This window comes from Fibroporia radiculosa (genome assembly GCF_000313525.1).
Source record: "Fibroporia radiculosa TFFH 294 genomic supercontigs, scaffold485, whole genome shotgun sequence".
Classification (NCBI taxonomy): Eukaryota; Fungi; Basidiomycota; class Agaricomycetes; order Polyporales; family Fibroporiaceae; genus Fibroporia; species Fibroporia radiculosa.
Window position 1 is genome coordinate 43528 of NW_012133212.1, and position 16228 is coordinate 59755.

The 16228-nt window shown below is 51.1% G+C and overlaps 5 protein-coding genes across 5 annotated transcripts; 1 reads left to right on the forward strand and 4 right to left on the reverse strand.

Moving 5' to 3' along the window:
• Positions 1-580: 580 nt before the first annotated feature.
• FIBRA_01111 (uncharacterized protein) lies at positions 581-3129 on the reverse strand (the record flags this gene model as incomplete). Its single annotated transcript, XM_012322990.1, has 8 exons — positions 581-681; positions 743-880; positions 935-1164; positions 1225-1269; positions 1319-1428; positions 1483-1900; positions 1949-2112; positions 2167-3129. 8 exons carry the CDS (start codon positions 3127-3129, stop codon positions 581-583), a joined length of 2169 nt encoding a protein of 722 aa, XP_012178380.1.
• A 348-nt stretch (positions 3130-3477) lies between these two features.
• Positions 3478-4139, reverse strand: FIBRA_01112 (uncharacterized protein; the record flags this gene model as incomplete). Its single annotated transcript, XM_012322991.1, has 4 exons — positions 3478-3606; positions 3667-3755; positions 3808-3961; positions 4017-4139. 4 exons carry the CDS (start codon positions 4137-4139, stop codon positions 3478-3480), a joined length of 495 nt encoding a protein of 164 aa, XP_012178381.1.
• Positions 4140-4448: 309 nt separating this feature from the next.
• FIBRA_01113 (uncharacterized protein) lies at positions 4449-8097 on the reverse strand (the record flags this gene model as incomplete). The annotated part of the gene is made up of 9 exons (XM_012322992.1): positions 4449-4601; positions 4661-4809; positions 4872-4949; positions 4998-5072; positions 5125-5407; positions 5457-5558; positions 5615-6977; positions 7028-7245; positions 7303-8097. 9 exons carry the CDS (start codon positions 8095-8097, stop codon positions 4449-4451), a joined length of 3216 nt encoding a protein of 1071 aa, XP_012178382.1.
• Positions 8098-8724: 627 nt separating this feature from the next.
• FIBRA_01114 (uncharacterized protein) lies at positions 8725-9504 on the reverse strand (the record flags this gene model as incomplete). Its single annotated transcript, XM_012322993.1, has 4 exons — positions 8725-8757; positions 8816-9026; positions 9089-9278; positions 9333-9504. The coding sequence occupies 4 exons, from the start codon at positions 9502-9504 to the stop codon at positions 8725-8727; spliced, it is 606 nt and encodes a 201-aa protein (XP_012178383.1).
• A 2721-nt stretch (positions 9505-12225) lies between these two features.
• FIBRA_01115 (uncharacterized protein) lies at positions 12226-14022 on the forward strand (the record flags this gene model as incomplete). Its single annotated transcript, XM_012322994.1, has 8 exons — positions 12226-12406; positions 12464-12528; positions 12603-12777; positions 12836-12918; positions 12996-13307; positions 13390-13467; positions 13522-13619; positions 13686-14022. The coding sequence occupies 8 exons, from the start codon at positions 12226-12228 to the stop codon at positions 14020-14022; spliced, it is 1329 nt and encodes a 442-aa protein (XP_012178384.1).
• Positions 14023-16228: the final 2206 nt, after the last annotated feature.

Consider the following 16228-nt stretch of genomic DNA (forward strand, 5'->3'; position numbering starts at 1 on the left):
GTAAAAAATCGACTGGGCCCCTTTGATGCCAGAACTCCTTTGGATGTCGTATTCGTCCCGGTATCGTATGAATGTTCTGGATAAGTGTTAGGCACTGGTTCTTTAATACCACATATACACTACACACCTTGCAGCTTTTACATTCCCAATGCTCCCATTTATACCTAAGACGTTGAGATATGGTCCGATCCGCACGGGATAGTTTGTACTTACCTGCTGGATAGCCTCCCACATGCCGTACAGTGCCACCCTTTACAGAAAGCACGGCTGGTCGTGATACCATCCGGGGACTTTGTGACTGGGAGAGGGGGAGATAGCTTTCCCAGGCGTACCGGTGAGTAAGGCAGCAACTGCAGAAAGCCTTCCGCATAGTCGAGAATCGCACTTGGAGACTCGCCCTTGGCCGTTTTCCAGAATGCGCTACATCTAGGCTGTAAACACATCCAATGTTGTGCATACACCGTGAGCGACAAGTCGTGGCACATGGAGCATACACGTCCAGTCTTGGGATACTCGGATACTGAAGTTGAGCTGTGGAAAAGGCGCGATGAGGTCATAATGTGAATTATGTATATCTTCTTTACCTGGTGTCATTCAATGCTTCAACTAACTCTTTCGCAGCCGACGCTTCACCACCGGAGACGTTGGATGACGTAGTCTCTTGATGTCTGAGCGCTTCTTCTGAAATGATTCGATGCTATCCATGGATGATTGTGAAGGGCGGATGCGAGTGCGTACTTACCAACTTGAAATTTGGAGCCGAGCGCACACGGATCTGGCACATTGATCCACCACGGTCCTCCCTGCTCTTCGCACCATTGAAAAGCAAACTTGTACCGCACTACAAAGCCTCGTGTGTTATTGGCTGGCTGTTGCTCCGCTACACGAATGGTCAGAGAAGAACAATAAAAGAGTGTTGTCGAGGAAGACACACCCCATGCATGTGCGATACGATAAAACCCCAATACGACATACGTATATCCATCCGCTGAGAGGTCATACGGAAATGAGGCATATTTGTCATCGATTATCAAGACTAGTGGACGGCGGAGGTGATAGGTGTTTAAGAGGGCCCTAACAGATTTATCTCCTGCCAGTTGGTCATCTGCTTCATGAGATTCCGTTTGCCCCTCTTTGGTATGAAGGCTCTCAGCCTTCCCACCACTGCAGATGAAATCAATATCGTAAACCAACTTTGAGTGAGGAATGAGTGACAGTACCCACCCGTGAGATATAATCAGACGGCCATCATGAGCAAAAAGATCGCGGCTGTATTGAAATGAGACGATAGCGTAAAACCGAAATTACTAACTCTCACTTGGACGAAAAGGCGCTTAGCAAGTAGCCTTTTACCATATCTTTCATGAAGTAGACACCACCCTGGTAGCTTCTAAACCAGTCAAAAGATTCGCATACTTCTTGCCTTGACTTCATGATCATTCATGTCAGCATCTTAACGAAATCACACAAATGTCGACCAACCTCTGCCCAAATAGGTGGCTTTCGAAACAAGCGAGGTTTCTGAACAAATTCTCTAATAACAGGCGGGGTATATGGGACCGAGCTTTGCAAGGGATTTGACAGAGACGAATATCCCTGAGCAAGCTGAGAATATTTGTCTGAGAGATCGAAGTCTGGCAATCCAGATCTACGGCGATAGACAGCAGGGTTCAAGGGAGATTCGTCATCGCTGGAGTTGGGGGGCTCATCTTGACCTTCCGCTGGATCCTCCTCTTCAAAATCGGTTAGAGGATCAACACTATTTTGAGCTACCGTCGACGCCTCATTCGCGGCTTGACTAAGATTGGTATCCATGTCATGGAAAGTGATGGACCCATCATGACCATAAGTCTTCGGTGAGCTTCGCTGTTGACCTGTCGGTACTAGCTTGCGAGTTGATCTACTGGATGAGTTCAGAATTGAAGGGCCGGCCAAAAGATCGATTTACCTTGGATTCGCTAATCCTGTTTGTGCCATTTCGAAGACCTCTCGGCGGCGCTTTCTGTTTGAGCTCATGGAGGATTCATTCTTAGGCCGAGTCAGTGTATGTCCGGCATCAACGTGTACTGTATCACTTTTTGTACGGTTATTCATCACGGTGGGGATCGGGTTCTGCCAGACCTACGATAAAAGCACTATATTTTGGATCGTACATGCATCTCGTACCGAAGACATTTTATCTGTGGCTGCAGGAACCTTGACGTCCTTGATGGGATTCCGTTGGTGTTCGTCCATCTTCTTTTTGGGTATGTTGACGCCACCAACAGCAATTTCACCAAGATTATCGCGACGCCTTTTTGACGAGCGAGTGGAGTCATCCGATTTAGTACTTCCCGGATTACGAGGAGTTCGAGTCTTCGTGGGCCGTGTGCCTGGTCTAGATCTTGTTCTCTGTCCCCCGTCGTTGCTACTACTCTTGGTCGGCGGAGTGGATTCGCTGACATGGGCGGTCTCGTCTCGAGGAGATAGTTTGGCAGCACATCTTCTCTGTTGAGCATGTGTAGGATCTGTCCTGCCCGGATTGGTACTTCTACCACTCGCTCCCAAATCGCAAGACTGGCGTTGGCCTTTCCCCTGGCGTGTGCGATCAACTCGATGGAATGCGGCCGTTTGTTCTGGCATTGCGAAGCTCTTGCAATTGTCTTTGCCACCTTCCTCTACGCCATGGGGCTTGTCTGCATATTCTTTTCTAATCTCCTCGTCAGGCTCGTATTGGTATCCACGCTCCCGTCGCTTCTGGATGAGAAATCTTCGCGAGCTGTCACCGTTCACTTTGACATCTTGACGAAGGCGCCAATAAAACTCGACAAACAAACGTATATCTGACTTGTCAGGCGGGCCCTTGAACTTCCTGGATTGAACATCCGCAGATTCGCGTTGACAGGCGTAAAATGCGAGCCGAAGCCACTCAGCCGTGGCGGCCAGCTGTTCAGATGAGCCACTGTCATCCGAGTCAAAAGGTAGACTCACTACGTCTGAGTGCAAGAACTCTTGCATGAAAGCCGGGCTCCAGTCAATTGCGCCTCGTTGGCCAGGTGACGCGATTTGTTGGTCGCGCACTGTAAAGTGAGTAAGAAGAGGCTCGTCTTGCAGTAAGCCTGCATCATTCCAAGACTGAGGCACTCTCATGTTTTACTGAATCTGTAGTTTCGAGGAGCGAGTTGAACAACGGACGGAACGACCGTGACCGCGAAAGTCAAATGACAGTTGCCAATGGATATGGGTTACACCTTGTCTGGCGTGATGAACTCTCAGGAGAAACTCCCAGGAAACCGAAAAAACTGGGCCGTGTGGTGTATTCTCCGGGGTTGCATGAGCCCGAAGAAGATACGAACCACGGAGATGAGATTGCGGGTATGACAGACGTATCACAAGCGCCCGAAATGGCGCGGCACACACCAAAATCCGTCAATGGTGCAGGGGACATAGGTAGCACAAGGGCAAATGTAATCTATGTTACGGACACCAGAAGAGTGTTTACTTGGAACCGAGAGCATGTTGCAACGCTTCATACACATCCGCTTCTATGCGCGCTTCCATCTTGTCCTCCTCCGACCCGCTCCCCGCCGCAACCTTCAATGCCTCCTGCAGGTTCGCACGGATAGCCTAGTGGACAACGGGCAAACTTAAAATGTAAAGTGTTGGAGCGTAACAGCAAAGACAAACCTCGGGGGAGAAGTCTTCTAATGGCGCAGCCTCCACCGCATTGATGGTTAGCGAGTTGTTAGGGTGAACGGTAGCAAACCCGCCAGAGACTTCATATGCGTATGAGCAGTAAGAACATGCATATCAAGCCAAAGTACGCACCGAACCACTTTTTCGATGCACTCCCAGGTTCGATCACCTCAACGACACCAGGGCGAAGAGGTTCAATTGACGGGACATGGTTCGCGAGAATACCCATGTCTCCCGTTGCTGCGGAGATGTTCACCTGCACGACTTCTGTGGAGGTGAAAATGGACTGTATGAGATAGCTCAGTCTGGTACATGGCACTACGGCGGCGATTTGCACTGACTTGATGCGGCAGGACCAGAGAAAGTTTGATCTTATCTGCCGCCTCCGCGTAGCCACGTCGGCCAGATGTAAACACCTTGGGAGCCCGCCGAGCAGCAGAAGAGACTAGACGGAGAGCAGACATAGTGTAGAGACTTTACAGACCGTTCAAGACAGCGAGCTCAACGCGCTCAACGAGTGAGCTGGTCCCGGAGCATGCCGGGAGGGTGAGAACGCGATCACATGACAACAGAATACACTGCGCTCTAAATCCGGCAGTCGAATAGGTTCGACGCGACGGGCGACTCCGATGCTGCCCACGCCGTCAACTCTTGTGGGATATAGGTCAGTGATATTGTCCGGCATTTTTCGAGCAGTTACAGAGGTTCTGCCGCCTGAAAATCCTGTATTCTCAAGAGCTCAGAATTATAGACAAGTATATCGACAATTGGAGTTACGCCAGGGATGATGCTGGCCTTGATGCTACAGTGGGACTAGGTAACGGACGTCGTTGCCCATGAGAAGGCATACTTCCTGGCATATGCGTAGGAATCGGAATCTGGTGACGCGCCGGCTGCACGTTTGGACGCGAGGTTGGCTGGAGTAACTGAGGGTACACAGTGAGTTCTAGATGGTTACGTAGGACGAGGAATGCCTTTTACTTACGCTTCCTGCTTGCTTTTGCTTCGCGAAAAAAGCAAACAGATCTGCAATCTGCTGCTCTAGACCTTGTCGCTCTCTCTGCAACCTTCCTACTTCCTGGGTCATAATGAGCACCTCTCGGGTCAGCTCTTTCTTGAACTCCTCAACGTGGACTGCGATATGCGAGACACATATTACCACACACAATGCGGCTTTTATATTCGATTCAGCTTACTTTGTACGTTTATGGCTGTTGCCTCTTTCATTGCCTCAACGAAGCGCAAGCGTTCCCCACGGATCTCGTTGGACAGCTCTGGGGTCGGATGTTAGCGTCGCTCTGCAAGCTTCCGGTAGTACATACCGGTCCCGAGGGTCCTCAGCATTCTTTCATGATCTAGCCGTTGTCGATCAATTAACCCTACCACCGACTCTGTCGCTGCATATAGTGTATTTCAGAACACACCCCAGTCACCATAGCGGCGGCTTACTTAGCATGTTTCGTGCCTCTGCGTTCTTCCTTAAATCTTCCTGAACAGCGGCAATAAGCCCATTTACAGATGCATGGAGCGTGGCTGAGTTCTCTTCCCGGTCTCTATTCTGAATTAACAGCTGACGAATGTCCGCCAACAAATTTCCAGAAGATTTCGGCTCTCCTTCATTGGCCAGTTCTTGTACGTCCGACGCATATCCCAGATCTTGGCATAGTTGATGAATACCAGCTGCCACGGTTTCGATCTGCGATGTACCGTGATTGACGAACGTCTCAAGCCACTGTTACTTCATCAGCGCCACATGCTACGCTCCAAGAGACAAGGCTTACGTTGTTCAGCTCATTCAGATATCTGACGCTGTCTGTCTGCTGCTCGGTATGAGTAGCCCACTGGGTCTGAGCGTCCCTCAGCAGATAAATGATTTCCTCAATCTGCAGATAATTATGTGAGTGTAGCGCCACTGAATAGTGGGAGAACGTAGTCTGACCTGCTGACTGCTTTCGTCGCTGGCACTACTTTTAGCGTCTGGAAGCTCGGTGTGCTGCAAGTTGTGACAGGCCGTGACCAAGCTATCGACCTTCGCATGCAGCTCTGACCATTCAGCTGGAGAGATCCTCTCCGCGGGCTGGAGCCTCGCCTCTTCCGCCTCATTCGTCTCTTTCAGCTCGGAGCGAATCATGTCTAGTTTCTCCATGACCGTAGACAAGTCCACATGCCCGGCTACATCACGCTCCCTGGCCTGGCGTCGAACCTCTTCCAAGGTGGCTGCCACTTTCATCCTAATATCTACCAGCTTAGTTGCATCCGCTTCGTTGTGCCTCTCCAATTTCTGAACAGAACGATCGATCCTCTCCATGATGGCATGCTGGTCGGCGGAGTGATGATTGTCTACTTCTGGCCGAGGCTCGTCACGCAGGATAATTGGTGGCTTCCACGCCGTTGCACTCGTATCCAAACGAATGATAGGACGGCGATGCTGCTGAATATCTCTGGCAGGCTGCGGAGCATCAGAGGGCTGCGTCTGTCCTTGGTCTGCCGTCTCGTCCGTAGAATATTTCGAAGCAGGTGAGGCCATGCCCAGATCCGATGAAGCCAATTCGCATGGACTGACTGAACCATCTGTACTGCGCATCCACGGAGCCAAGTCTATTGAGGCAGTATTGCTGGTCGGAGGCAATGAGGTCAAGCGTCCCGAGTATTGCGACAGAGCGGATGGCGTGTCTGGGACACAATAAGAGTCGATGATAGGTGTGTGGGCCTTGGATCGACCTGGCTGCTCCTGAAGAGAGGATGACCTACCAACCTCTCGCCTAGCAGCAAGGTTTCTCGTACGCAAGGGAGTAGCAGACGTTTGGACTGGACTTGGAGGTCCGAGGTCGTAGACAGAGGAAGTTGAAGAGCGAGCGCTCTCGAGCTGTGCGAGGCGTTGCTTGACCACAGACCGTTGATCAAGGTTACGGATGGAAGGGCTTTGCGAGCGCGGTGGCGAAATTGGAGAGAGAAAAGGTGGTTTATTTGGGGTGGTAGGCGGCTTGGGTAGCGGAGAGATAACGGAAGGCATCAGAGGGGAAGTTCCAGGAGTGCTGGGGGGCATCTTGAGAGAGAGACGTGGCGGAGCTGATTGGGTAACCGGGCTGGGGGGTCGACGGGGTATGTCTGGTAGTGTACGGTCTCTGTTGACTGGCTTTGCACTCATATTGCTCACAGTGTCCATAGGTGTTATACATACTTTGCGCGATTCTTGACTACGACGTGACTCAAAATTTGTCTCTTCGGACAAGGAATTAACGACATTGGCTGCGTTGCGGGATGTGCTAGACTTCTCATCCTGAGCTTGCAGAATCGCGTCCCTTCGAAAGGGTCAGCTCCTAAGCCTTCCAAATTATGAGAAATTATGTACCAGATTGCGCTTACCCAGGTCGCCCTTGCTGGGACTGAGTTCGCAGCGAACTTCTCCCTTGGCCTTCCCTCAAATAACAGTTCAAATACCTTGAGTTCGCCTACATCCGACGGTAACAAGCGCTGTTCATTCAAATTGAGTTCTGATATTGAGAGCGAACGAACGTCTGTGCATTCCTTGAATGATATAATGTCGGTTGAAGGGTTACCATGTGCTGTCTTCCACGTAAGAAGAATATGAGTTGAATGAAGGGTAGCGGCACAACTCGTCCATACAGAATGTATGATCGGCGAAGCAGGACGGGACAAATAGAAAAGCGTGCCAGAATGACGAGCATGGGAGGGACCCAAAGGTGTTTGGCAGAGGCTGAAGTCTTTCCGCTCCTTGGGTATATTCAGCTTCAAGGGTGGAGCGACAGAAGAGCTCCGAGTGTCGCTGCTAGCGGTTCGCTGTCGGCCGAGGTCCGTATACGCGGGACTCCCAAAATTTGCTTGTTCCTTACACGAATTTGCGGATTTGTTTTTCTTGAACACCGAGAGAATATTACGGATCGACTGACGAATTGGAGATCGTCCTTTTTCTTTCCTCTCTATTGCGGGATACGCACCAGGTCGTACCTTTGGAGTAATATCCGTCGTTACAGCAGTTGTGACAGAATTCGATCGCGAGGTAATTGACTCGTATCGACCTATCAACTCTTTCGTTGTCCCGCGACGAGACAACCCGCTAGGACTTGCGAACGAAGTAGGGTCAGGGCGCAGAGAGAAATATGGTCCGTATGGCTCCGGATCTTGCTCAGGCTCCCCAACTTCGGCAAGCGCATCCAAGCGAGGTTCGCGCAAGAAATGCGGAGATCTCTCCGGCGTAGTCGAACTAATCTGAACAGTATCCTGTAACGCATGGAGTTTGCCTCTCGCGACGCCGTGTCCCCCCCTTCCGACGAATGCTGTCTCGTCAGGAGGGGTGATTGGGGGATTAGAATCTTGTGCGGACGAACTTGCTCTCGTCAGCGGTTCAGGATATGAGTACAGCGAAAAAATCTCCGAGGAGGCATCACCAACGGAGGACATTTCGACAACTCACCGCAGCGAAATTGATCTCGCTGGATAGAAGCCCTCGCGGGTTCATATTTTGATTAAGACTGGATATGGCTGACTAGATATCATAATTTTGAAACAGCATGTTATATCATTATATCGTTGTCAACCAGGCCAGTCTGAAGTCAAATAGTGGCGTACAGATCAGGCTACCACAGGTTCGTGGATAGTCTAACTCAACTGCGTCTTTCGAGACCAAGCAACATGCAGACGCGCAATCAAGCAGGAGTAGAGGTAAACATAGAGACATCTGGAGCAGTATGTATTTTGAAGGGATCTTAGATCAAGGTTCAACGTGAGAGCAGATCGTTAATCAAGAGTAGGCCTGCACAGTGCAGTTGCATGAAAAGTTGTATCTTGAGCCGATGTGTGATCACGTGACTGCATCGACGACCCAACAACTCGAACAAGTCCGACAATTCACTACGTTTGCCATAACGAAAACCTTACAGCTGTACAAGCCTAGTAGATCATCTCAAACATGGCAGAAAAAAAGATGGAAGATATACTCGTCTCGTGCCTCCAGACATGTGTGTACGGTTACGTTATAATCTACAACAGTCCGACAATCAAATTTCCCTGTGTGCCTAGATATACACCTTACTTGGTTTGGAGGCCCTGGAGCAATTGAATCTATGCCATCAACGTCAGGAGGACAACTCTGTTTCCCAATTATGAATATAGTACCCACCTCATCCTTTGTGATCGTCCTCAGCTCCCCCGGTGCCGCAGTTTTGCCCGAGATCGCACTGTATGCGACATTCACGGCGCGTCCCACGCTTCCCTGCGTAGAGAGCCAGTATCTGATCTCCTCCGGAACGACTTCAATGACCGCAACTCGCGGATCATGTTGGTCGCCCTTGTGAACGCCATCACCAAGATCCCCAAACCAGGCTGCCAATCTAAACGTGAAAACCGTGTGAATCTTCGTATAATCATGAAAAGCAGGGATAGTAAGACACACGCGGCGTGCCAATGCTTTGCAATTTTCTCTCTGTCCTGGCTGATTTTGGCTATTCCACAATATGATGCCCAACTCGTCGATGATTCGTCGTAAAACGAGACATTGACGTGAGAATCATTCTCGAGTTCGTCGAATTTAGCAGTAGCGCAATTAGCAATGAACACCAGTGTCGCCTGCGTAGGGCTGTATGCTGTGAGACATGCGGTCGTCAGAGGAAATTTACGAGTATTTGATATGCACTTACGACCAACAGGTGCCATTGCCCTGGAGTGGAGAGCTCCTGTCGCATTGCGACTAGTAAGCATTCCTGTCTTGACGGCATTCACGATGGTGTGAAGACCCTCAATCTTCTCCTGAGGAGTGAGGTTATCGTTCTGAGCCTTTGCGGTGTAAGGGTCGAGTTCTTTGTTCGTCATGTTGATGGTGGTGAAAAAGATAGAGAGAGAAATATTGCAGCGGTTTATATGCAGATGGAGTTTGTTCTCCAAGAGACGTTGGCGTAGGGAATGGGACTGACGTGCGGATGATGTCACTACCCGCGGATAGACCTTCCATATACAGCAGGTCTTCTGCCTAATTTGGCCCAGGCTGCGGACGCGCCACCTCCAGCCCTTGGTGTTTCGCAGGCCTCACAGCACTGGGAGTTGAATGGCTCCTCGACGCTAGGATTTTGTACATAAACGTTTAGTGCCCGTATATTTAAATTTCCGCCTGCCCTTTCGTTTTCGAGGAACTTTTGTCCGTCTGAGGGATGTCCAGCACTCGTGGTCACATAAGCTCCGAAGTCCATCCACAGTCGTTACTGAGGTGATACTTATTCCGGGACGAGCGGAAGTGACAAATGCTTACCTCTGGTTTGGTTCTATAGAATACGGATTATCGTACCCCGGTTCGCAATGGGCTCTGCTGTCAGAAGATTACTGGTACCGGGAATGCTGCCCGAGGTGGAGAAAAAATCGAGCGTTCAACTGATGGCGTCTAGGGATGATGGCAGGACTTGGTAGCTAATGTAAACATGATGTCGTCGAAGGCAAGTCGCATCTCCAATTTGTCTCTACCGATGCCTACATAAAATTTCGATATGATTTAGGATTCTTATTCGTGGTAAGGTGACAGTAGAATCAATCCAGGACATACCAGACTCCAAGCTGCAGTCTTAGATGCAATAAGAACCTGCCCGTCCCGATTTGGTCTAGATGCATCTAGTCTCGAAAACCATAATCAAGTGTTGACTTGGCAATAACGGACGAAGCGCGCGCTCAAGAGGTGCACAGTCCAGATCAGGTGAGAAACATTAATGCCAGAAGAATGACTGTTGCTGCAAGCTTCCGCGGCCAACCATCCAGATCCCGACAGTCTGCATCCATTGCATCGTAGCCCGGTATGTAGCTTGATGTCAGATCCTGCTGGACGCGAGGTGTGATTCTGCCGCCTGCATACCTACAAATGCATGACTTGCGGAAACTGGAACCAACTCGGCAGATAGCGTCGGCTATTTGGTGAATCGCGATCGCAGGAACGGGTGTCGGCGTTCTTCATCAGCCACCATGTAGCAAGGCGTGACAAGCGACCCGAAGCAAGTCAACAAGAGTCAGTGCACCAGCCTGCCTCCCCAAAATTGTTGTTGACACTTTGCGCGAGTGATGTCAATCTCGCCTTGCGGTTGCTTATTTTCTTCTCCTCGACCTACCTGCAGCACTCAAGTGAAGCATCGTGCTCACTGGGGTCTTCTAGCCACAGCCATGTCATTTGCCGACACCTTGTGACTACGCGCCTGCAAACTGTCTGGTGACTGACTGTCTGGTGACTGTCTAGATGATGGAGGCTATACGGACGGGGTTAAGGAGCGAGCCGAGTGGAGGAGCGAGGCTATCCGAGACATCGCAGCGAATGGGATACCGCGGTCGAGCAGCAAGTTGAAGTCGGCTGCAGGTGGATGTCCAAGATCCGGGAGAGCGCTGCAGACTCGTGGAACCCATGGTCAGGCAGGAGCACCTCGGCGACTGCAGCACGGCCACACCGGCAAGCAAGCGACACGACTCGTTTCACAAGGGTCGACGAGGAGAGGCATCACGCGTGACGTCACGGGGAGCATCACAGTCACAGATTAGCCGAGTCGATAACCTCATGGGCGCGTTCGGATGCGGAGCAAGTCTCCTCGTCCTTCAAATATACATGCCTCGCCCATCTCCATCTTCCCCCCTCTACCGCCATGTTCTCCACAGCCCGTGTAGCACAATACCCCCGTAGCGGACTCCTTCCGCGTGCCAGCTGCCCAGTCAGCACCAGATTCGCCCTCTTGTGAGTCTTCATCTTCTTTGTCTGCACTCTCAGCGGCTTCAGCTTGATGTCGGCTCTAATGCGAGCCCCACCGTGCGGAAAATGTATGAGCGCTGGGAAATATTGTCCGCGGGTAGGCAGGCTACATCGTCTACCGGAACTCAGCGCTCAGCATCGTTTTTATGATCAATGACAACCCTGTCCGGCACTCACATCCCCCTACGTGGCATGCAATTCACGCCGCATAGGTATGGGTCATTGATCCATGCTCCGGCTGCGCTGAAGTATTTGACCCGAAGCTCCTTATCGTGGGTGTACTATTCTAATTGAGTGACGAAGGCGAAGGGACGAGCACATGCTTTCCGCATGGTAATTTTTGTCTCCCATGCTCTCTCGCCTATCAAAGCGGGTGTCTTCTCTTCTGCGGTCTTTGGATCACCTGACGGGGGGACCCTCATCTCCATATCCTCGCACAATACGTATTCTTGTTTCAGCCGCATTCACTGACGTGTTAGCCTCGACGAATGGTGCATCAAGACGAGATCTCGCGCGTTCGGCAATACATCTTTTTATTCACTACGTTTACTCCGGAGACACTACTTGCTATCGCGACTGCGACTGGGGATATCTTGGCACTTCGAGGAGCGGCTCAGCTTGATCTGTCATTGTATTCATTTCCCATTCTTCCCTACCTCATTTCCACATTCTCCCTATCAACCATTTAGATGATCAAACACTTATCTCATTTATTGCGCCATTGTATCAGGGATGTTCGTCGTAGCGCTGCCCTCAGCGCCGCCGATGCGACTATAAAGGCTTGTGCAACGACGAGCAGCGGAAAAATATACCGCAGAACCATGGCCACGACAGCCACTACCAAACCGTCATCGCTGGTTCAATTTGGCCAGAAATATGTTACGAAGGGCCTCGGCCGCCAGTTGGATGCCCTCGTCACGATGGGCGAAGGGTCGTATCTGACACTCGAAAATGGACAGCGCATGCTTGACCTCACCTGCGGCATCGGCGTAACAGGCCTTGGTATGTCGGCCAGTTGGCTGCGTAAAGGACATTTTTGACGGTATATGCGCCGTGCAGGACATTGTCACCCGAAGGTCAGCGCAGCCGCCGCAGAGCAGTGTATGAAAGTGGTACATATGCAGGTGCGCCGTTCGGGGGAACCCTTTACTGATTGTCTAACGCAGCGCTGATCCGCTTATCTTTTGCTGGATCTCAGTGTAGCATCGCTTTCCATGGCCCGTATCTTGAACTTATTCAAAAGCTTCTTCCTATGATGCCTGACCCTTCCCTTGACTCGTTCTTCTTCTGGAACTCGGGCTCTGAGGCAATTGAAGCGGCCATCAAGATCGCAAGGACGGCCACAGGCAAGCAGAACATCATCACGATGCAAGGTACGCAGCAAGCACACGCACGACATTTTCAGTAGACTCTGATTTCATATATACACAGGCGCGTATCATGGCCGTACCTTCGGAGCAATGGGCGTGACGCGCAGCAAGACAATCTACAGCGAAGGCGTGCACCCGTTGATGGTTGGTATTTATAGCTATACTGATGCGGCCCATAACCCGTATCCGTCCGTCCATGTTGGCTAACAAGCTCCTATCAGCCTGGCGTCTTCACCGCCCCATTCCCTTACTGGCACCAACTTGGCCTGCCTCTTGACACGCCACCGGAACAGCTTTCCTCCCTTTGCCTCTCCCAACTCTCTCTGCTCCTGTCGCAGCAAACCGCACCGCGGGACACTGCGGCCATCCTTATCGAGCCTGTCATCGGCGAAGGTGGATATGTACCTGCGCCTCCTGAATTCCTACGCGGCCTGAGGGAGATATGTGATAAGGAGGGAATCCTTCTAATTATCGATGAAGTCCAGTGTGGATACGGTAGAACGGGGAAGAATTTTGCCATTGAGTACACTGGCGTGCGACCGGATATTATGATCATTGCGAAGGCACGTTGCTGCCCCCCAATGTGCTATGGTCACCCTGACATGTAATCCGCAGGGTCTTGCGAACGGATTTCCTCTGAGTGGTGTCATTAGCCGGAGGGACGTGATGGACAAGATGAAGCCTGGGTCCATGGTATGCTTCGTGTGAGGCATTGTTTTCTGGATTGCGTTTAACTGTGTTCTATAGGGAGGCACATACGCAGGGAATGCGGTGGCGTGCGCGGCAGCATGTGCAGTCGCCGATGTACTGAAGGAAGAGAACGTGCTTGAGAACGTCAATGCTCGGTACGCTTGTTGCCCTTTACCCCAAGGACGACTTGAGCGCTGACGGCATCACAATATGATTCACAGGTCACAAGAGCTCTTCTCTGCCCTGAACACGCTACGTGCGAACCCTGCCATTGCACCGTCCATCCTCGACGTCCGCGGGAAGGGCCTCATGGTCGCCGTCGAGTTCGCGTCACCGACGGGTACAGGCCCGCACGATCCCTTCGTGAAGCCCGGAGCGCCGAAGGGACTTGCGCGCCGCGTGGCACAGCGCTGCCAGGAAAAGGGCATGCTCATCCTGACGACGAGCGTGTACGAGGTGATCCGGTTCATCCCTGCGCTGAACATCTCCAAGGAAGATCTCGCGAAGGGAATCCAGATTTTTAACGAGGCGGTCGAGGAGGTCGTCAAGGAAGGTTAAGGACTTCCGTGGAATAAGATGTTAGCGTTGGTGGTGTACGAATATGGCTTTCCGCGATCACAAGGCAATGACATGTACTGATATATTCACGTTTGTATGATTAGTCCCCAGCCGCTCTGTAGCCCATACATGAACGCTTAACAGTCGCTGGACTCAAGTGCTATGCACTCTGGCCGCCGCTTATTGCACTAAGGGGGTCGAGTGAGATTGACTGCAATCTCGAAAACGATCGATCTTGGCTTGTCGTAATGGCGGCTGAGAAGCATCGAGGGTGTTCCCGACGCACTTGCAAGGTGAGAAGAGAGAAAGATTACACACCCAGACTAAAACACCGCAAGAGGCTGCACGAAAGAACGCATCATCCGAGCAGAAAACAATCGTCGCGCCACCTACAAGAGGACTTATGAGCTTGCCAATCGTCGTTGCAATGCGAAATAGTAAACGCCAATTTATTGAAACGATACATAACGCGTGAAGGCGATGACTTCCAACAGTGCAAAAGAAATTCGGCGCATGCTAGTTTCTCCACCCATCGCGGATGTGATCCAACGATCAGGCAGGTACTTATCCCGAGGACCACGAAAAGGTCTGCGCCAGGACGGATGCGAACACCCGCCCTTCCCTCGGGGACGTACCTTAGGCGTCAGTCTTTCAACGACGAGACCGAGCTAAGCGACGTAGCTTGATCTAATTGTGGAAGATCGGCATCTCCTGAAGAATTGGAATGAAGGTAAATACGCACAGTGGAACATGAAAATGGTCGTTCAGAAAGATGTTGACAGGAACCGTTGACGCTTGATACTTTGACGGAGGATACTGTGTAGGGGTTGGGTTATCCTGCACAGCGCGACAGCGGTTGTGATCTACAGGCATTGAACAAGCTCCGCACGCGAGACAATTGTCAGCGAAAACCAGACAACTCAACGCACACCAGAACAAGTGCCTTGCGCGGTGTGAAACCGTCCAACAGCAGATAGGAAAAGCATGATGTCATTCTTGCGCTTGGAGAATTGTTCATAGCTTCGGCCCGTTTGGGGCTCCCTTCAAATCTCAGTTTTTGTTTTTTTCATTATACGTCTTCGACTCGTTTTGGGCTCGATTGATGCTGTCAGCTTCGGCCCGTTTGGGGCTCCCTTGATATCATGCATTCGTCCCGTTTGGGGCTCCCTTGATGATGACAAGGCCGACAGGCCACCGCACTCAAAGCCCGCAAGGCGAAGCCGGCGGACGGACCCGAATGCGTAATGCGCGACATCATCTTGAGGACAGCGAGACGCAAACTGAGCGCATGTCTCGAAGCTAACGCCCGAGTCACTCTGTGCCGGCAATGCGACTTGGAAGATGGGATACGAAAGCCGAGCCGTAGACTCGATGCTGACGCCCGCACCTCCGTGGGGACATCGCGTTTTCTTGTGGAGATAGCACCACGAATGCATGTCAAGCAGTGCAGACGATCGCTGCCCCAACGTGAGCACACCACACGATTTACGTTGATCCTGCATTGAGTTTGCATACATCTAATCCCCGTATATATTAGTGACACATGAAACAACGCAGCGAGACATACGTACATACATACATTCGTCTTGAAGACTTGGATCACCTTGATGTTAATACGCCAAAATCCGGAGGGCAAGAATCCACGTAATAGATAGAATAGATAGAGATAAGTCATCTCTTGAAGGGCTGCAGCAGGCGCGTTAACTTCGAAGCTAGCTGTAATGTATCCATGCACTCACCATCTAGATGTCGACGTAGACCACGAGAGCAGGAGCAGAGCAGCGAAAGAGAACAAAGCAACAACCAGAAACGAGAGCATACCAGCAATAGCACAGAATAATATCCACTTATATTTGAATCACTTGCCCACAAGATTAGTCTAAGACGCGAGAGAACAACGAATAGCAAATGGCAGAATTTGGCTGAGGTCTAGAGGCGCGGAAGAGCATTACCAGGAAGAGGAGAGCTGCCGCATGATACGGGCAAAGTGCTTGAATGAATCAAAAGGGGCGCACGCCAGTCACCCAGTGGCGCAAAGGAGTGTGGCGTACCGGTTGTTTGAATGATCGCAGGAATACCAGGGAATCGAGACCAATCGGAGACAAACAGAAAAACAGAAGTACAGACAGCAATGAGAACGACATGAAAGCAGTCAACATGATAGTGCAAGCAGAAGCGTAACAGGCAGCAATGAACATAGAGTGGA